Source organism: Ammodytes marinus (assembly GCF_949987685.1).
Source record: "Ammodytes marinus genome assembly, chromosome: 2".
NCBI classification, from domain to species: domain Eukaryota; kingdom Metazoa; phylum Chordata; class Actinopteri; order Uranoscopiformes; family Ammodytidae; genus Ammodytes; species Ammodytes marinus.
Window position 1 is genome coordinate 35573485 of NC_137231.1, and position 22500 is coordinate 35595984.

Here is a 22500-nt window from a genome sequence, read left to right on the forward strand (position 1 = left end):
AATCTTGATGTATTTCATGCCCCTGTAAAGCACTTTGAATGGCCTTGTGTCTGAATTGAGCTATATAAATAAATTTACCTTGCCTTTCTCAGTCTTTGCCCCTTAACTTTGGAACCATCTGAAAACCCACTTATACAGGAAAGCCTTTTAATACCTTAGTTGTTTGCGTGTTTTGTTGTGTTTTGACATTATGGGCAAATGGTGCAGTGCCCACCAGATCCAGCAGATGGAGCTATGGTGAGAAAAGCTTCTTTCTTTCTTTCTTTCTTTCTTTCTTTCTTTCTTTCTTTCTTTCTTTCTTTCTTTCTTTCTTTCTTTCTTTCTTTCTTTCTTTCTTTCTTTCTTTCTTTCTTTCTTTCTTTCTTTCTTTCCAATATGTATTTTAAATGTAATACAGAGTAGTTCATCAACAGCTAAATTAACCTGTATAATTTTTTTAATACCTTTATATTACGGCAACACTAACACCCCATAATTTCAAGCTTTTAAATGGGACATCCAAACAAAATAATTTGAGTCTCAGATCTCATTTTGATGTGAATTACTGAGCTTGAGAGAAAGAAATTGAAAGCTGTTAGACATTTTTCTCAATTGAGATTCAGTCCATTCATTCTGAAATGATATGGTGGCTACGGTGGCCTTCAAGGACAAGCAGCTAGTAAAAAAAGAAAACTAGCATTAATATATTTTAGATAATTTTCAAGAGATTATAGGCCTACACTAAATAAAACACACTTGCGAAAATAAATATTCCTTTTTCTACCAAGTCTGTTATACAAAATGCCAATAAATTCTACACACTGCACCTTTAAAAGACTCAAGAACAAAGAATGAAGTGACTCGTGGGTGAAAAAACAGAGAACTCGTTTATTTCAGTAAATAGTGTGAGGATCTGTTTACCGCTGTACAACACTGGTGTCTGTAAATGGCACTCTTTAAAGGGACACTCCACCCAAAACACAAATAACTGCTGTCACTTCTGTGTGGAGAGGTCACACACACATACACGCAAATCCTTCTAACTATGTAGTGTGGGGGAGTTAGTTAGTTTACATGATAGTAAATCATCTGAAAAGAGTTATAGGCATATTTATCCATCCACATTAAAGATATCGTCATTTAAGTTTGATCAACTTTACAAAAATTCAGTTTAGATGAGGCTCCTGAGGTGAATTTCAAAAAGACAACAGAGGAGGAAATTGGAAGCTGGAACATTTTGTTTTTTGGTCGCTATTCAGTCCATTCATTCTGGAATGATATTCAGAGCTGATATTAAAGGCCCACTTCACCGGTTGGAATATGAAGGTGTATGTGACATCACAGAAAGAGAAATGTAGGGTTAGACAGTGAGACCATAAAACACTCTTTCTGCCTTTTCTCAGGCCGATTTCAATTTTTTTTGCACATTTATACTTCATAGGATCTCCGAGTTCAATACACCTTCATATTCCAACCGGTGAAGTAGGCCTTTAAGTTGGTCGATTTTGTTGCCGATAGACACTTGTTCTCAATAGTGTGAGTTGACTGGTGAAGTTTTATATTCATAAATGCAAATGTTTCACAACTAAATGCAGTTTGGCAAAGGCAGAACGTGTATTTTGTGTGGGCCAGGACATCTGCCATTTTTATAAAGATGAAGGATGATAAATGTTGTGTATTAATTCATTCTAAAGTGTCACCGCGAGTGAGACAGAGAGAGAGCAGCTACACTTAAGATCCACACACTTAAAATTTTGATTGAAGCAAATGATGATTGGTGACGTCACGGTGTCTCTGTGACAGGTGCAGCCCTCACCTTGTTACGTATGCGCCTCAGCCCTTCTGATCCTCAACTGAATAATTCCTCAAATTGTTTTAATTAATTTAACACACACTTATATTCAGGGTTCCCACACACTATTACCACAACATTATCCAATTACTTATCCATGATATTTCACCCGATATACATAACTTGTTTATTTAGGCATTTCTGTTAAGCCATGTGTTATATTTGCAATTCAAACGCCAAACATTATTAAACACGCACTTCCAAGGCAAAGGGAAACAAGCAAGATTTTTAACAATAGTAATTCAAGGAACTATTTTACATAATGTTAGACATGTTTTAGGGATTTTTTAATTAACATGTTCAGTGAATATCTCCTGACGATCCCCTACCTGTCCGTACTGTGTGTGCAATGGAAAAACAACAACTAGTGACAATACACAACCTAGGCTCTGTAAACTGGTATGTAAATAAAGGGTTTGTAAACAAAAGGGACCCACTGTAGCTATCAACATGCCAGTTTACAGAGTCTATGGTGTGTATTAACACTGCCCCCACACACAGTACAGACAGGTAGTGGATCATGAGGAGATATTCACTGATTTTGACAAAATGGGATTTAGACAACAAGCGATCTCCAGAATCTCTGACTACACCTTTAAACTAAAGCATGTTGAGTGTGAGCGTCCTCCTCTTCCTCCTCTCAGCAGCTCTGACTTCAGCTTGTAGTTTGTTGGTTTGGACAGAAGGTGGCGCTGCTGCATCAACAATGAACTGAGACTCAACCACACAACACTGCAGACAGACAGACAGATAGCACACAGACAGACAGACAGACAGACAGCCAACAATCACACAGACAGCACAGAACTTAGAACTTATTGTATACTGCCCTGTCATAGAACTTTATAGGAAGATGCCACTACCTCGCACGGTCGCACCTTAGTTATTTATTTTGTTGTTAGTGTTTTTACATTATGGGCAAATGGTGCAGTGATCCCCCAGATCCGACAGATGGCGCTGTGGTGAGAAAAGCTTGTTACACTTATTTTTCTTTCTTTCCAATATGTAGGCTATTTTAAATTTAATACAGAGTAGTTAATCAATAGCAACATTTATTAATTTATTTTTTAACCTTATACTGCTGTTTTTGGAGTTTTTCCTTAGTGTGGCCGGTGTAGGTACCAGATCGACTCGGGCTGCAAGATTGACTCGGGGTCCTAGATGCGCGATTATGACGCACTTCCTGTAAACTTTGTCTTTTAAATGCGCATGCGCTATGGTTATGCGCATGCGCTCTGTTTATCCCACTTGGTTATCCCGCTATCTCGGTATCTATTATTCCAAAAGTGTACCCTATTCACCTGCTGTGTCACACATTAAGTGAACTATTCCCATTGAGAAATGTTCTGCAGAGACTCACTGTAAATAGTAGGCTGTTTGGACAGTCGATGGCATTGCTGCAAGACACTACAAAAGGTGGTATATGTGGTTGAATAAGTAAAATACAAATCAGATTAAACAAAATCTGATGTACTTTTTTATTTTATTTAATGAAGGTTGAATGAATGAATCTATTTATCAGTGATGCAAGACACTACAAATGCTCCAGGGGCTGGAAATTATACATCTGAGCCACACCTTTACATTTTTTAACTGATAAATATCATTATGAAACTCTCATTATACACATTGTTTTTCAGTGTGATGTAAAATAACAGTGAACCCAGGGGATAGTTGTTCTTTTAATAAAATAGTATTTCTTAAAATACATGCTAGAGTACATTAAACTAAAATACTCATTCAATGTTTAAAGTATTATTAAATAAATGTTTAATTTAGCACTCAAACAGGGTTAAAACCGGGGGTTAAACCTTGCTAAACTATAAATTCGTATAAAATAAAATGTAATTTAACCTTAATAATGAGAGATGACTACTATAAGCCAAACGTAACAACTAATTTTAAACCTTGCAGAACAATAAATAAATCGATCTATCTATGGAGCCTACTGGCTAAGCTATCAGCTAGCGCGATCTTTTACATGTTGTTTGAGTTTCGCACCATCAGCTATCGCGATCTTTTCAAATGTTGTGTATGTCCACAATGCTTTGCAGTAGCGTAGCAGTATCTATGGTGACAACGTCAAGTGTCGATACGTCTTGCCGTTGCGTAGCAGTATCTATGGTGACAACGTCAAGTGTTGATACGTCATCAGTAGGCGCAGGACCCCGAGTCAATCTTGCAGCCCGAGTCGATCTGGTACCTACACCGGCTCTCCCTCTCTATTTAAGATAGGACAATTACAAACATACCATTTCTCCTAGAGGACATAAAATCTAATTCACAATACACAAGTGAACACAACATTCAAATTATGAAAGACTAGGGGTGTGTCAAATAGGACTACACTTTAAAAAAAAACTCATGTATACTACATCAAGTTTTAAATAAATAAAAACCAAGACATTTAGAAGATTTTTAAAACATATGGAGCAAAGACATCGAGATCTCAGAAAATGACCAAACTTAAAAACCCTCCCACCGTTACCATGGACACAGCGTAGTGAACGTTTTTTGCATCGAGGCAGAAATGCTTTTGCTCCATGAAATCTGCCTAGCAACAACTTGCCGCGCAAACGTGTGACGTGACCAGGAGAAAATAAAAACAATCCGAGCAGTTGATCTACGCTGCTTCGCCTGCTAGCTAACTAGCTAAACTTTTATTTCAGTAGTGAAGTTTTAGTCTAGCTTACCATAATGAATCACGGGGACTATTTGTGTTCGGAGCGGGAAGGATTTACCAAAGTCATTGAAAATGTTTTCCCGGAGGAAGGACCGCCGTGCTGCCTTTCTTTTCAAGTGAGTCCTCAGCTTTGGTGAGTGAATGATATTCTATATTAGCCTATTAGAACACTGGCACTCGTCACCTTATATTCAATATCAATCGATCCAGCTGAACAACATAGCCAAACAGACAAGCACCACACAGTGTAGTTTTAGGGCTAACGTTATGGTTGTCTCGTGCAGCAGCTCCCGCTCGGTTTGCGGTGATAGAATCGGGTTAGACGTGGGTTGCCTTTAGTTGCTATTGCCATCACACAGGTTTAGTTACCTGTTAGCGTCATCTATTAGCTAAATACTATTATTTAAATAATGAGAGTTGTGTTGTGATTCGGATCTAGTACTTCTATCTAGATATATTACAAATTACAATAGATGGTGAAACTCCAAACGGTGAAAAAGTTGATAGTGGAACGAACGACGGACACTTCTCAGCCTTAGCGGTCGCCATCTCGCCTTCGTAGCAGAAGAGGAACAATATAATGAACACAGACGCTCCACGATGTAAGTGTAATTAGTGTTTTTCACTAACACTTTACTGTTATTTGATATAAGCTACTTTGAAAACTACATTTTCAGTTGTTAAAAACAGAAACTGTTGTATGTCTGTTTTTCAGACGCTAAATTAATTAGATTATAGATAATTATTTAATATTTATATTTAAGCATCCTGTTAGCTAACATATTTTCAGTGAACTTGACTGTTTTGTAGCGACAGCCACAAAGAGAGAAAATAGCTGCTTATAAATAGCTGTATGTCAAAACTTCATTACACCTGTGAGATACACAAACTACATTCAGAAAGAACTGCTTTAGTTAGCTGTTAGTTTACTACTCTGACTGAGATATTAGGTTTAGTTAGCTGTCAGCTAGGCTAGCTATCAGCTAACTACTTTTAGCAAGATAACTAAGTTTAGTTTCTGTAAGTGTTAAAGGTGCAGTGTGTAATATGACATCATCAAGAAAGTTCTACAAAGTTCTAGAATGCAACGCTCCCTGGGTAACCCCAACCCTTTCGAATGATAACAGAAGCTACAGTGGCCTTCAAGGACAAGAACAATTCTGCATTTTAAACAATGCACCTGATGACATTCCAACTATGACACTTTCAAGATGGCGGCACTAGGCCTTGGTCCAAAATATGCAGAAATATGGACATATATGAGACCCTTTCTAAGGGGGGAAAAAAATATTTAAAAAAAAAACTTCAGCTATTATGCACTAAATTAAATGTACTTATGGATATTATAATTACTTTCTACAAAATCTGCTAGGAAATAAAACCCAAAATTCTACACACTGCAGGTTTAATGCATTCACTGGAGAAAACATTTAAAATTATTTTTCTGGGTCAAAGAGATTGACCCATTTAAATGTCAATCCTTTTGGTTCACTTTTGACTTCTCTGCTCCCTACAGTAGCTTCTTTAACAGTAAATTAATAATAATGTTGGATCAACACTCAGCCTGTTCTTATCTTTCTGCTGTGCTGATTCTAAATGGACTCTGCACTGAGTGAACAACACTCTCAGTTTTATTGTTTTGTCTGTTGAACATTTACCTGGATATCACCTGAACAGAGCCACTGCCCTCCTCTCCGTTTACGGGAATTCACTTCTGAATCTGCTGCTTCGTTTGCAGACACGAGACACTTTTGTCCGGGACGTTTTTAAAGTGTTTTGTCTTCTAACTTGGATTGGAGAGATTCATTCAGACCATTGAAGTTGTTGAGGAACATTGATGACGCTGAGTAAGTATTCAATTTTTTATTATTTTATTTCACCGTCAGAGGGTCTGGTGTCGACTGTAGGCCTAAGGTATCTGTTACACTACATCTTTGAACAACTAGTTAAAGGAAAATACCAGTTTTTTGGGGGTTGGTAACTAATTTGTCAGTGCACGTCAACAGCCAGAAAGCTGAAGAAGCCCTTTAATTAAAAGCCTGCTCACATTTTTGTAAGTAATTCTAGAACGAAAAGACTTTAAAAAGTGTATCTCTGTTCAGTGTTTCCCCTAGGATTGAGACATATCATCGGGGCATTTGGGGGCGCAAGGATATTTTGAGCATTTGCAATTGACCCCCCCGGGATAGAAGTGAGGCTATCGTAAAGACTTAACGATACACCTATAACTGTATGAAAGTAGTAAAACAAACGTCTTTTTTGACCGCCTTCCAACACATTAATGTTATTTTACACTACCGGTATGTGTGTGAGTGAACGGAACCTGGAACCCTGTAAAGCGCTTTGTGTGCGAATGAAAGCGCTGTATAAATCCAATCCATTTTTATTATTAATAGACAACTAACTAGCTGTGCCCTCCCATAGTTTTCTCTTGGCTTTATCTAAGTTACCTGACCTCCTCCTTATCACCTGCCTCATCAGTCAGACTTACAGTAAGGCACAACATTCAGCAGAAGGAATAAATGTAGGGGAAACACTGCTGTTGGAAGCGTTTAAAGTTTATAATGTCATGCAAAATCCACTTTCTGAAGTAGATTTGAATGTAGTGTGGGAGAATTGTGCGCTGTCAACAGTCGTTAAAGTAGAAGGGCGCGTAATGGCTGCGTTTCCTATCAGTCAGTAGATTCTAAGATGGTGGTTTATCTGGATGTTTGCCAGCCAGGCTACTGCTTGTATAACTCATGTCTGTTCCACATTTAAAAATGTGTGTGAATTAATCTCATCAAGTTGGCCATTCCCTCCACAGCATTTCTTCTAAATTCACTGAGTTTGTCTCAGGACTAACATGGACTTGAAGAGTGAAGACTGTTTGATCGTTAGCCAGTGTTTGATGTTTGATGTTTGAAATGTTTTATGTTGTAGTGATAAAAGGGTTTTGTCTCTTATACTGAATGTTCGAAAAATACCATCACAACTACAAAAGATGTGACACAACAGCTTAGTCCGTCTTAAAGGTGCAGTGTGTAATATGACATCATCAAGAAAGTTCTACAAAGTTCTAGAATGCAACGCTCCCTGGGTAACCCCACCCCTTTTGAATAATAACAGAAGCTACAGTGGCCTTCAAGGACAAGAACAATTCTAAATTTTAAACAATGCACCTGATGACATTCCAGCTATGACACTTTCAAGATGGCGGCACTAGGCCTTGGTCCAAAATATGCAGAAATATGGACATATATGAGACCCTTTCCAAGGAAAAAAATAATAATTAAAAAAAAATGTTTCAGCTATTATGAACTAAATTAAATGTACTTATGGATATTATAATTACTTTCTACAAAATCTGGTAGGAAATAAAACCCAAAATTCTACACACTGCAGGTTTAAAGGTGGAGTCAGCAATTATTTTTATTAAAATCAGTGAATAGAAAAAAGTATTTAGTTAAGACATAGCCTAACCTCTGTAAATGGATATGTAAACAAAGGGGTATTGTAGACAGCAATAGTAGCAGATCATTTGGAGAAATTCACTGATTGGACAAAAAGTGATTTTGACAACAAGCGTTCTCCAGAATCGCTCACTACACCTTTAAGTCTGTCAGTTGTATTTTAAACAGATTGTTATTATGTTTGCTAGAAGATGGAAGGTTTTTTTAAATCAAACTTAGGATATACGTATTTATTCCTGACTCATTACACTGTGTCCCCAGTGTTACTGGTTTACCTCTCAGACCTCAGAAGATGAATGACTCGGAGGAAAAGGACAGATCGGAGTCTGCAGTCTCCAGCCGTCCAGACGTCAGTAATGGACCCTCAGGCTCAAAGTAAGATGACAACGATTCGGTTTAATGTTATCTGATCATCTTCATCACAACACTGTTCTTCATCAAGGATTCATGTGATGTAAATAAAAACATCTTTGTGTTTGCAGAGTTCAGTATCAGGGACAGAGATCAGAGTCTGGAGTCTCCAGCTGTCTGTCTATGAAGAGTGATCTGTCCAGACGTTCTCCTCCAAACTTCAGTAATGAACCTGGACCTTCCGGCTCAAGGTAAGTGAATTAGGATTCAGTTTAATGTTATCTGATAATCTACATTACAACACTGTTCTTTATCCAGGATGCATGTGTTATTAATAAAAACCTGTTTGTGTTTGCAGGGTTCAGTATCAGGGACAGAGATCAGAGTCTGGAGTCTCCAGCTGTCTGTCTATGAAGAGTGATCTGTCCAGACGTTCTCCTCCAAACTTCAGTATTGAACCTGGACCCTCCGGCTCAAGGTAAGTGAATTAGGATTCAGTTTAATGTTATCTGATAATCTACATTACAACACTGTTCTTTATCCAGGATTCATGTGTTATTAATAAAAACCTGTTTGTGTTTGCAGGGTTCAGTATCAGGGACAGAGATCAGAGTCTGGAGTCTCCAGCTGTCTGTCTATGAAGAGTGATCTGTCCAGACGTTCTCCTCCAAACTTCAGTATTGAACCTGGACCCTCCGACACAAGGTAAGATAACGAGGATTCAGTTAATGTTGTCTGATAATCTTTTTTACAACACTGTTCTTTTGTAAAATAAAATGAATTAATTACTGAGGCTCTCAGGAAATCTCGCACAGAGCCAGGGCATGTCAAGTTTAAAACATACAAAGGCCGACCGGTTTCAACACACATCATGGTCTTCGTTGAAGCAGAATGAGCAGATGTGATTCATTATATACAGTCATATGAAAAAGTTTGGGAACCCCTCTCAGCCGGCATTATAATTGACTCTGCTTTCACAAAGAAAATATAAAAGTGGTATGTCTTTAATTTACCAGGAACAGCTAAGTACTGGGATGTTTTCCAAACAAAGATTTTTTGAAAAGAAGTATTTGGTTGTATGAAATGAAATAAAATGTGAAAAACTGGCTGTGCAAAAATATAGGAACCCTTGTGGTTTTGTTGATTTTAACCCTTTAGGCGCCGGGTTTAATTTTGAAAAATACTTTATTTTGACACCTAAATTTCAGAAGGCTCTGGATTGAAAGTGGTTTGAGATAGAGACAAAAAGTTAATGAGACAAATATTGAGAATGTCCTGAAGTTTAACTAGGGAATACATTTTTTCATCTAATTTGCATATTATGACGTCATATGGCGGCGGCCATATTGGATTATGTAATTTCCATGAAATACCTGATATTTTGAAAGAGAGTTGAACTTATTTCATCAGATTCACCCCCTCCATCTATTTGTAATGATGCCCACTTTGTTGTAAGCCAACATTTGTAAACTAGAACTAGAACTAAAACACAAAACGCATGTAAACAGCAGGCGTTTTTTTTTTTTTTTTTTTTTTTTACACACTACAACTTTTACAGTACTTTTCGTCTTCTATTCTCCATTATTATTATTATTCATTATTGTAATTATCATTATATTATAATAATAATAATAATAATAATAATAATAATAATAATAATAATAAATAATAAATAATAATAATAACAGTAGGCGTCTTTTTGCTGCAGAGGCCTAATCTGTGCCTATCTATCCAGATGACACTGTTTATAGTTTGTCACAGTGTGGAACCTCTCATTGCATGGCACAGCACACAGGCTGGGCAGAAATGGCAACGCATGCGCGATTCATTTGCAGCCTGGACGCGGAGGTGTCAGCGGAGCAGAGAGGAGAAACACACCCGCTCTGCCCTGACTGCTGCGCGGGGCTCAGGGGCTCCGGGAGCTGCTCGTTGAGCACAGTAAAAGCAGAGTGATACATGCTTTCACATCAGAGTCTCCAAACACCACAAAAGTCTCCAATAACACCAGAAAGGGTCGCTAGGAGGAGCGGGTGTGTGTGTCCTCTCTGCTGGCTGCAGGCTGGGACCGCTGCGCTGAGCTTCTGTGAGACTGACCGCCCGCGAGTGCTTTTGGACGGGGTAGGGGCTCCGTGAGCACCCGCTCCTCGTTGAGCACAGAAACAGCAGAGTAAACAGAGTGATACGTGCTTTCCCGTCAGTCTCTAAACACCACAAAAGGCTCAAATAACACCAGAAAAAGTCGCTAGGAGGATATGACAAAAAAAATAAAAAATAATTTTTATGTTTTTTGGATGGGATTTTGCTCGAACATTTTGCATTGAAGGATGACGTTTTTCTGAGCTAAGGTCTAGGTATGGGATGTCTGCCAACTAGTGGAGGGGAGTTTGAACAAAATATAACACTCTATTTAGAGAAAACAGCTGTTTGATTCAGTAAAACGTCTTGTCGCAATTTTGCGACTTTGGCGCCTAAAGGGTTAATGCCTGTAACAGCATGTAAAACTGATGACTTTAAACACAAAGTTGGTTGGATTATGTTGTTAAGCCTTGAACCTCATAGAAATGTCTGTTTAATCATGAGAAAATGTATTTTAGGTGCCTAAATGCAAGTTGCACTTCTCTTTGACTCTCTGCTGAAGTGAGACAGAATGGGATCATCAAAACAGCTCCCAAAAGATCTGAAAAACAAAGATTGTTCATTGTCATGGTTTAGGGGAAGGCTACAAGAAGCTTTCCCAAAGGTTTCAATTGTCAATTTCGACTGTAGGGAACGTTGTCAGGAAATGGAAGGACACAGGCATAGTGGCAGTTAAACCCAGGCATGGCAGACCAAGAAAAAAACAGGAGCGGCATAGGTGGAGGATTGTGAGAATGGTTGCACACAACCCACAGATCACCTCCAAAGACCTGCAAGAACATCTGGCAGCAGATTGTGTATCTGTACATCGTTCAACAATTCAGCGCAATTTGCACCAAAACATCTGCTTTTTATAAAGACCAAATAACTTAATTTTTGTCTCATCAGTCCAAAGCATTTTCTTCCAATATGAATCTGGCTTGTCTAAATGAGCTTTAGCATACTCCAAGCAACTGTATCTGTGGCGTGGGCGCAAAAAGGGCTTCCTTCTCATCACCCGGCCATACAGATGTTTTGGTGCAAATTGCACTGAATTGTTGAACCATGTACAGATACACCATCTGCAGCCAGATGTTCTTGCAGGTCTTTGGAGGTGATCTGTGGGTTGTGTGCAACCATTCTCACAATCCGCCGCATATGCCGCTCTTGTACTTTTCTTGGTCTGCTAGACCTGGGTTTAACTGCAACTGTGCCTGTGTCCTTCCATTCCCTGACAACGTTCCTTACAGTAGAAATTGACAATTGAAACCTTTGGGAAAGCTTCTTGTAGCCTTCCCCTAAACCATGACAATGAATAATCTTTGTTTTTAAGATCTTTTGGGAGCTGTTTTGATGATCGCATTCTGTCTCATTTCTGCAGAGAGTCAAAGAGAAGTGGAACTTGCGTTTAGGCACCTAAAATACCTTTTATCATGATTAAACAGACCTTTATATGAGGTTCAAGGCTTAACAACATAATCCAACCAATTTTGTGTTTAAAGTCCTCAGTTTTACATGCTGTTACATGCATTAAAATCAGCAAGACCACAAGGGTTCCCATATTTTTGCACAGCCAGTTTTTCACATTTTATTTAATTTCATAAAACTAGATACTGCTTTTCAAAAAATCTTTGTTTGGAAAACATCCCAGTACTTAGCTGTTCCTGGTAAATGAAAGACATACCACTTTTATCATTTTTGTGTGAAAGCAGAGTCAATTATAATGCCGGCTGAGAGGGGTTCCCAAACTTTTTCATATGACTGTAACTGACAGAGGCAGGGCCATGTCGGCCAATCGCGTGGTGTCATAGATAGATGACATATACAAAAATAATCACAAAGCAAAATTCATAGCAGTGGTATACTGTGAATAAAAGGCTTAGCACTGATGAAGACCCTAGTGTGGGTCGAAACCGGGCTGTTAGAACTATCCTTGGCTCTGTGTGGGTCTGGAGTGAGAGCCTCTGTGCTTTATTTTTTTCATTGACTTTCCAATTTCAAGAGCACCGGCTGATATCTCTCCTAGTTATCTCTGTGTTCTTTTATTGTTACAAATTCTGGTTCAAGGTTCGGTTTTATTGTCCTCATACAATTCATGATAACACAATGACAGGCAGTTTATAAGAACAATAAAATACACTTTCTATAAAAACAGCTGTCAATGAAGAAATAAGAGGGAAACTAAATTATAGTTTTATGTACAAGTGTATTCCATTACATATTTTATAACATTATTGTATACGACATTTAGGTCTCTGATATTAAAGGCTGACTATGCAACATTTTAATTAAAAAATAAATTAAAGTCACGAAAACAATCCCTCTCAATGATCTCTTCTGCCTCACTAGAATGTGTGGTGGTGTGTTTGTCTGCTCTGTTTGAAGGTATAAACTAAAACAATTCTTCACATTATTTGATACTGGTGTTGTCATGTGTTTTGCACCATATTCACTGCAAAACATTTAGCAAAAAATTGTCATGGTCTGTCTGTTCCTTGTCTTGTTGTGGTGTGTTTCCCTGTGTTTCCTGCCTGCCTGCAACCCGCCACCATAACAAAATGTTGATGATTTTTAGAGTTCAATTCACAATATTGGATTTGTGAACCCGTAATTAAAGCGGCAGTTGAGAGTTTTTTTACTGTAATATTTGGCAAAACTGTCATAATAGCCATTCAGCTATATGTAGGTGAAGTGGTCTGAAAATATTTTTTTATCACTTTGCTCCCCCCTGCCTCTGTGTGCTGCCCCCCAAAATTGTCACCGCTCATGTTAATTTTGACCAATCAGAGCGAGGTCAGATTCTCCGTTCTTATTGGCTGTGGGACCTTGGCAACGACGTTGATGCGTCAGTTGCGTGAGCGTTCACGACCCTAGCAGTCTGACACTAGCCTACTGTTTGGTACAAGGCTACTACGGCGGACAGCGAGTGGCAATGTCTTCACAAACGAACCCTCAATTTACCATTCCCAGGATACTAACAACTAACACCGCTAAGACAGCAAAAAAACGAGGAAAGACGAAGATTGAAAAGTTAACTGCTGAAAGGGAGACGGAGAGAGCTTGAAAAAAAGTACACCGGCCATGTCTTCTTGCCCTATCACATCAAGACCTCTCTGACCGCGACCTCGCAACTTTTTTTTTTCAAAACAGCGACAAGCGACAAATCTAGCTTTTTTTCTGGTGTTATTGGTGACTTTTTTCGCCAAAGCAAGTATCATCTCTTCTCAACGAGCAGCGGGAGCCCCGAGCTGAGAGGTGTATCTCCTGCTCTGACCGCAGCTGGGAGGGGCTGCTGCGCGAGGACGGGGCCGTCTGTCAGTGCTCTGTGACGGGGGACGGGCCAGGAGGCTCCCGCTGCTCGTTGAGAAGCGTTAAAAGTGATATTTGCTTCGGCGAAAAAGTCACCAATTACACCAGAAAAAAGCTAGATTTGTCGCTTGTCGCTGTTTTGAAAAAAAAGTCGCCAGGGGGGCTGAAAAGTAGCTAAATATAGCGACAAAATCGCTAAGTTGGCAATACTGCCCGAGCAGCCCCTCCCAGCTGCGGTCAGAGCAGGAGCATTGATAGGAGATACACACACACCTCTCCGCTCTGTTACAATTAGTTTGCTATCTTGCCTGGCTGTTACAGCTACTTTTGTTAGGCCTACCAGCACACTTACAATGATTTTAAGCTAACATACATGGTATGTCTGTGATTAAAATGTATGCTCAATATGTACGTATGTAGTTATCATTACTAATGTTTAATCACCTCGGAATCGGACATGGTGTTTGTCTCCTGTCAATGTAACTGAATTCACATGAACGCACGTAGCTGTCGTTCAGAGGGAGGAGCTACAGCAGGTAGAGTGTTGGGAAAACAGCCGTTAGGATCCCAACGGCTCAAATTATCAACTGCAGCTTTAAGTATTTGAGAAGGTGTTACTGTAGTTTTGCATTTGTGGGAGATGGGAAAAAATCTACAAGCTTGCAACTCCCAAAGCATTTTTCTGTTTGTACAGTTATATATTTTCTACAGTGTCAGAGGGCGAGATGAAAAAAAAACTGTAATCTAATCTAAGAGCAGCAGTTAGTGTATTTAGAGCTTCCTGAATGACTCTGTCCTCTGAGACTTTATCAAGGACTCAAGTGATATAAATAAAAACCTGTTTGTGTTTGCAGGGTTCAGTACCAGGGACAGAGATCTACATCCCCCAGCTGTCTGTCTATGAAGAGTGACTGGTCCAAAGATCTTCAACCAGACTTCAGTAATGCACCTGGACCCTCAGACACACAGTAAGTGAACTGATACTAACAGAGCAGTACCTGAATATTTACTAAAACTCTTAATAATAGCAACAAAAAATAAGACGGGGATCGATAAAATGCTATCATATAAACCTTTAGAAAACTCAGTGTTAATGAAAGTGGGAGAGTGGAAATAATGGAGCAATAATTTTAACTTCAGACTGAATGTTAAATTCCAAACGAAAAGCAACAACACGTTTACTGTTATCTGAGATTATCTGTGGACAAATTTGGATTTTTGTTTTAGCATCAACAAATAATTTATTAATAAAGAAATGTCTCCATAGGAAGATGACTCCTGAGTGTGGAACCAGACCTGGACCGCAGACAGCCACTCAGACCAGCACTGAACAAAGTAAGATCTACCAGCTGATGTCATCATGTCTGAAATAATATGGTTTGAATCCAACATGAAGGACACAGCCATTTTAGGCATTATGCAGAGAAGCAAGAGCCCTGACGTTTAGTGAAAAGCATTCTCGTCTGTGTCTAGTAGTAGACTCAAGGTTTTTGACCCCGTCGACATAATGGCAAACATAGTCAGAATTTTAACATGTTAATGGTTGGAATTTAAAACCATTAAGGCAACTGGCAATAAAAAAGTGGGAAACCATCTGATTTTCAAAAATCTTTCAAACATTGGTTGTTGAATCGACATTTTTTTCATATCCATAGATCTGAAACTTTCATATTGGCAATGAGCGTAATCAACATACTGTCACATTTTCTTTATTTTGTCTCTTCTTTAGTGAGTGATGGTCTGCAGGAGGTTTTAGATGAACATAAGATCAGTCTGAAGAAGAGATGTGAACGTGTGACTGAAGGAACGGATAAAGCAGGAAGTGGAACTCTCCTCAACAGGATCTACACTGAGCTCTACATCACAGAGGGACAGAGTGAAGAGGTTAATACCCAGCATGAGGTCAGGCAGCTTGAGACCGCTTCCAAGATGGAGACCCTCCATGACACTCCAATCAAGTGCCACGACATCTTTAAAGCCTTACCCGACCAACAGGGGCCCATCAAACACATCAGAGTCGTCCTGACGAACGGCGTCGCTGGAATTGGAAAAACTTTCTCAGTGCAGAAGTTCACTCTGGACTGGGCAGATGGCTTAGAAAACCAAGATGTCAGTCTGCTGATTCTGCTTTCGTTCAGGGAGCTGAACTTGATAAAAGATAAGCAGTACAGTCTTCTCAAGCTGCTCCATGAATTCGATCCAACATTACAGAAGGTCACAGCAGAGAAGCTCGGTATCGGTAAAGTTTTGTTCATCTTTGACGGCCTGGATGAAAACAGACTTTCACTAGATTTCAAGAACAGGAAGGTTGTGTCTGATGTCACTAAGAAGTCATCCGTCAACGTGCTGCTGACAAACCTAATCAGGGGGAATCTGCTTCCCTCGGCTCTCATCTGGATAACCACACGACCTGCAGCAGCCAATCAGATCCCTCCTAAATGTGTTGACAGGGTGACAGAAGTACGAGGCTTCACTGACCCACAGAAGGAGGAGTACTTCAAGAAGAAAGTCAGTGATGAAGAGCTGTCCAGCAGCATCATCTCACACATCAAGACATCCAGGAGCCTCCACATCATGTGTCTAATCCCAGTCTTCTGCTGGATCACTGCTCTAGTTCTGGAGCACATGTTGACTACAGACCAGAGAGGAGAGCTGCCCAAGACCCTGACTGGCATGTATTCACACTTCATTCTGGTTCAGACTAGGAGGAAGAAAGAGAAGTATGAAGAGGGACATAAGACGAGTCCTGAGCTGACAGAGGCAGACAGGGAACTTCTTCTGAAGCTGGGGAGGCTGGCGTTTGAACAAATGCAGAAAGGAAACATCATGTTTTACCAAAAAGACTTGGTGCAGTGTGGTCTGGATGTCACAAATGCCTCTGTGTACTCAGGAGTTTGTACCGAGATCTTCAAAAGGGAGATGAGTGTGATCTTTAAGAAAACAGTCTACTGCTTCGTTCATCTGAGCATTCAGGAGTTTCTGGCTGCAGTCTACATGTACCACTGTTTCACCAGCAGCAACAAAAAGGTGCTGAAGGGTTTTCTGGGAAAAGACTGGGACAAAAATAATAAATCCTTGGATGTCTTCCTGAGGAGAGTCATGGAGAAATCTCTTGAAAGCAAAAACGGCCACCTGGACCTGTTTGTCCGCTTCCTTCATGGCCTCTCTCTGGACTCCAACCGGAGACTCTTAGGAGGCCTGCTGGGTCCAACAGAGGACAGTCCAGAAACCATCCAGAGAGTCATCCGCAACATGAAGGAGATGAACAGTGATAAGATCTCTCCTGACAGAAGCATTAACATCTTCCACTGTCTGACGGAGATGAACGACCTCTCGGTTCATCAGGAGATCCAGGAGTTCCTGAAGTCAGAGAACAGATCAAAGAATAAACTCTCTGAGATCCACTGCTCAGCTCTGGCCTACATGCTGCAGATGTCAGAGGAGGTTCTGGATGAGTTGGACCTGAAGAAGTACAACACATCAGAGCAGGGACGACAGAGACTGATTCCAGCTGTGAGGAACTGCAGAAAGGCTCTGTAAGTCCAGATGTGATTAATATTATTAAAAGTGTGGATTAGCTCTATACACACATTATACAAGCTTTTATTCTTCTTATTCATAAAATTGTCTTCCACTTGTTTATTACAGAAATTGTTGGTTGTATTTTGTCACCTATTGAGCTGTTTCAGATGCTTAGTGCAGAAAATATATATGATATTGCATTACACTAAAGTGTACTTTTAATAAATACACTACTGTATGCACGGATGTAAGGGACTTCGCGGTGGCAACAACTTATTTAACCCTAACTGATGCAGTGAATAGCTTCTTATTTCTTAAAGAACCATGTCAGAAGACATATGCTCTGGTTTCGAAAAGATGTAACTCTGTTTCAGAGAGGTGAAATTATTGGCCTGTATAAAACAAAACAACTACTCAGGAGAAGATGAAACTACTAAAATCTTGTTAAGAACTGTCCAACGCATTATTAAAATCTGGATCTGGATAGATAAGTGCGAACCGTCATTTTTGAGGAAGAAATGTGGTCTGAAAAAATCTTTAATGATCATAATGGGAGATCAATTAAAATAAATACAACTAATTGGTTGCATCAAAATTTTAAATATCGACAGTAGAACTCCGGGCTGTCTTAAATAGTGAAATTAAGAGCATTTCCACATGCACAATGCGCAGAGAACATAAGGGATATGGACTAAGCAGATATGTAGCCTTAAGAACACCACTTATCAGTGGGGCTTAAAAGGATGAAATGCTTCAATTTGCCAGGGAGCATACAGAATAGACTCTGGAGCAATGAAAAAAAGGTTGTGTGGTCTGATGAGACCAGATTGACCCTGTTCCAGAGTGATGGGAGCATCAGGGTAAGAAGAGAGGTGGATGAAGTGAACAACACATATTAGTTAAGATGTGGATGGATGAGGATTAATGAAGAAAATTGTATAAGCTTCACATGTGCAGGCAGCTCATGTCAAGTTGTCCCTTCAAAGTTTGATGGTAAATTAACAGGAAAGTTCAGTATTTTTGAAAAACATTACCGTTCCGTAACATAACAGCAAAGGACTGTAATTTAACAGAATGCCTTTTATATTAACAGTTAAATGCTGTTTATATAAATAACAGGTTAATGCTGTTGAAATCCTGCTGTAAATTTACAGCAATTGTTTACAGTGTAGTGCCTACTGTACAAGCCTGTGTGGCAGAGTACCAGCCCCTGGTGTGTTTCATCAGGTCAGTTGTTATACATGTAAATATTGAAGTTGACTATCAGTGCTACCTGTAGGCATATCGTATGTGGAACATAGAGTGTCAGAAGCTTTGCTTTGAAAGGTTTTTCATTTCCATGTGTCACAATAAATATAATAAAATGCACTGGCTGTATATTTTCTTAATATTCGTGTTGTACAAGTATGTTAATGTATTATAAATTCAATATCAGTTACTTTGAATAAGTTTATTTTAAATGCTTTAAGTATATTTAAACACTAGTGTACTATTTTGGTAAGTGATAATATCCAAATAAATACAGAAAAATATGTTTTTAATGTATTTATGCCTTTAGTGCAACTTCCAATATATTTAGTACAATTTAAGGTGTTTCGATTAACACAACTTCTAGCATATTGCATTAAAATGTTTAATTGTTAAACTAAATATACTTTAAGAAAATATACTAAATACACTTTCTCCATATTTCTAACACAATGAAATACTTTTTTCAATGCAGTAAAAGTATGTTTAAAGGTACTGGCAATATATTTTTTAATATTTGTTTTGTTCTATGTAATGCACTAAAAATTCAATGTCAGTATACTTTGCATATACTAGAAATGCTTTTAGTATATTTAGTATACTATCTTGGAAAGTGGTGGTCAAATAAATACATAACATTTCTAGTGTCTGGAGTTAGCCACCTCAGTGTGTGATGCTTGGTAGCATACCTCTGTTTTGACAACAGCTCTGAGCGTCACTGAATATTCCCACTTACGTGAACTTGACAGCAGCAGGTAGCGATCTACGAAATCATTGAGTTGTGAAAATGTTTTCTGATCGAGGTGGCCTCATGATGACTTTGAGGGACCAGATCACACTGACAGATTGTGGACGTTATAGCAGCATTGTAACTACATTTTTTTTAGATTTCTTTATTTAGAAGGGACAGCGCACATTGATAAACATGAGCACCAAAGTTCAACATGTAAATGTGCCAGATTTAGCCATGCAGGCTAATTTTCACCTGTAGTCCCTGGCAGGTTGATGAATTAAAAGAAATCCTTCATCTGCAAGATTAAAGCAAAACAAAGATTGAATATCTGCAGGTGAGAGAGTGATGAGAATTATTGTTTCATGTCAAACACTGAGATAAGACGAGCTGAACCTCTGACGTGAAGAGCAAATGTTTCTCAAATCAGGAAGTATCAAACTGTTTTCTTTCATTATAACATTTTGTAATAAATGTTTCATTACAGACTTTCTGGCTGTCAACTCTCAGAGACTCACTGTGAAGTTGTGGCCTCGGCTCTGAAGTCCAACCCCTCCCATCTGATAGAGCTGGACCTGAGTAACAACAAGCTGAAGGATTCAGCAGTGAAACTTCTCTGTGCCGGACTGGAGAGTCCAAACTGCCGACTGGAGACACTGAGGTCAGTTCACTGACTGGAGCTTATAAAGAGTTTTGTGTTTATTCAGTTGACCAACGTTTTAAAGTTTTGGTTCATAGATGTTCAGGATTTGCTTGAGCACAAATCTGAAGAAATGTCATCTGGTTCAGAAATATAATTTTTTCAAAATGGCTGAACAATTGTTAAAGTATAGAGAGGACAGTTTCCAGCTTTTACAGACTCACATTGTGGTCCATCAGTCAGTGGAGATGGTGTCAGTACTGTTGTACGGCTGTAGAGTGTGTGAGGGATATGAATGATAAAAGATCGAAACGGGCTGCAGAGAGAGAGAGAGAGAGAGAGTCTGTTCAGAGAGAGAAAGAGAGAGAGTTTGAGTCTGTTTAGAGAGAGAGAGAGAGAGAGAGAGAGAGAGAGAGAGAGAGATGGCTTAAACATATCAAGTATTTAGTGTTAGACATTGTTTCCTTGTCCAGCTGCAGTGGAGAAAAGGTAACTCAAAGAGGGAATTTGGTGCTTATTTTTCTATTAATCAGTAGGGACAGCAGAAATGCGTACTGCCACCAATAACTCTTTTAATGTACATATGGCATGTTGTTTTAAGACTGGAACAAATGTGGACCTCTGCTTTTAACATTTTCCTGTAAGCTAAAAAACACAAGAAGAAGGTAACATAAGAAATGAAATAAACAGTTTGTTAGTCCAACATTCATGCGTGCAAATCAGTTTGTGGAGATCTGAGTAGGTTTTTTTGGGGGGAGGAGGGGTAAAGTGACAGAATGATTCATGGAAAAAAAAGTACTGCATAGTACACAGAAAATGTAAAGGAACATTTACAGCCTCATTGTCATTCCCCTATTATCAGAATCATTTCACAACACCACCATATCTATCTATTAGTTATTTATTATATCATTTGAAAGGTAAACATTTAGCCTGGAAATCCAGACATGCCGCTTTCAAATTCAATTTGCTCAGCCAGTTGGTCTGGGCACGATCCATTGAAGCTCAATAACTATGTTGCCTATCAAATCGTTGTATCTGATATGGGCGGGCCAGAGCCCTATGTCTGGGGCGGACGTAACCAGATATCGACAGTGCTGTGCATGCGCCGTGGAAGTCGTGATAGTGTGGTAACCATAGGTAAGATATTACCTTCTATGCCTGACAACGCCACCTCCAATTTGATGGGCAGGAGGAACCCGTTTACATTAGCTATGAGTGTGTCGTTTTTACCGATGTATCTTCCCCTAACATGAACAATGATGAGGCATGAATTGGTGCAAAAATATATCTTATTTATTGAAGACTATAGATTAAAACCCTCTTAAGAGAGGGATGCAATAGTAGACGTCTCAGATGACAGCATTACTCTCCTTTTGGTATAAAAAGGTCTGGTCCGCACGTGCACGCTGAATAGCCACTGTGGAGGACAAAAGAAACGAAAGCAACAAAAGCCAACACCAAACAAAAGGGAAAACACATGCACTATCTACTAAATATGATACATAAGAAGTAAATAATAAGAATGTGCATTTAGCAATACATAAAGTGTCAAACCGTGCAGTCCCACCACAGAAAGCTTAGACATGTGTCGCCACGGGCCCAGCCTTGTACAGAGATCCCTGAAATGTAGAAGGAGAGTAATCTGAGTCACACAATTCTAGCCATAAGAGCTACTGATGGGTTCTACCAAAATAAGACAGAAAATTCTAAAGAAAATATAAAAACAGTAGAAAACAGTGGCTGGCCTGGTCCCTTTTAAAAGAACAAAACAAAGTAACAATTAGTTGCCAGCCCAATGGTATAATCAGCAAATCTTGTCACAATGTAGATGAGCCTACTTTGTATGAGTATCCTCAACATACACGCTAGTCCTGCCTGTGGCCCAGCAATTCAGGAAGGAGGGGTGAGGGACTTCCACTCTACAACATAAAAATAAGATTATAAAAACCATGGCTAAAAATAAATAAAATACAACTAAACATGTGTGCTTAGTTTACCCGTAATGAGGCTTCTTACTGGCCACAGCAACCCTTTGTCACGTTCAGTGACCTGAAACAATACCATAAAAAACGGGTGATATAAAATGTACATGTACTAAAAACAATGCAGTAACGCAACAGGTCATAGAACAGGTGGTTAAAACACTCGGAATTACCTGCCAGAACTGGCCCCAGTTCTCTCCGTTAAGAGAGGAAACGTGTGTCCTTATATCGCTAGGCAGCACAGGGGGAGAGCCGAGGTGCACACAGCAAAGTAGCGAGAGGGAGTGTGTTGACACCGGCACACTTTTATTGCTTCCTGCCTAATTGTGTGCCGGTCATGTGACATCGTCACGTGACTTACTTCATGATTCCCACAATAGTAAACAACAGTTATGGCTGCGGATATATTGTTTGAGTTTGAGACGGCTTTGATATGATTAGGTGTATAATGTTGTGGTGACATGTGGAGGACGTCTGTAGAAGGCTGATATTATGATGATCCACAACAACACAATGATAAAGTCACTCCAGTCATTGTAGAGAAAAGCTCATTGATAAGAACAAAGTCATGTTGAGTTACACAGTTAAAATCTGAACAAATCTGGAAAATTGTCACATTTTTATACTGAAGTTC

General features: G+C 39.2%; 2 protein-coding genes across 2 annotated transcripts in view; both read left to right on the top strand.

The window, feature by feature from the left end:
- Positions 1-22500, top strand: part of LOC307263631 (uncharacterized protein) — a 138659-nt gene that overhangs the window by 79062 nt on the left and 37097 nt on the right. The window contains exon 12 of the mRNA XM_080044824.1: positions 19729-19902. Within this exon, the coding sequence (XP_079900950.1) occupies positions 19729-19902 (174 nt within the window). The remainder of the gene's footprint in view (positions 1-19728; positions 19903-22500) is intronic.
- On the top strand, positions 191-17281 carry LOC307265606 (protein NLRC3-like; the record flags this gene model as incomplete). The annotated part of the gene is made up of 9 exons (XM_080047378.1): positions 191-237; positions 8228-8341; positions 8449-8568; positions 8676-8795; positions 8903-9022; positions 14596-14709; positions 15009-15076; positions 15471-16319; positions 16356-17281. The coding sequence occupies 9 exons, from the start codon at positions 191-193 to the stop codon at positions 17279-17281; spliced, it is 2478 nt and encodes an 825-aa protein (XP_079903504.1).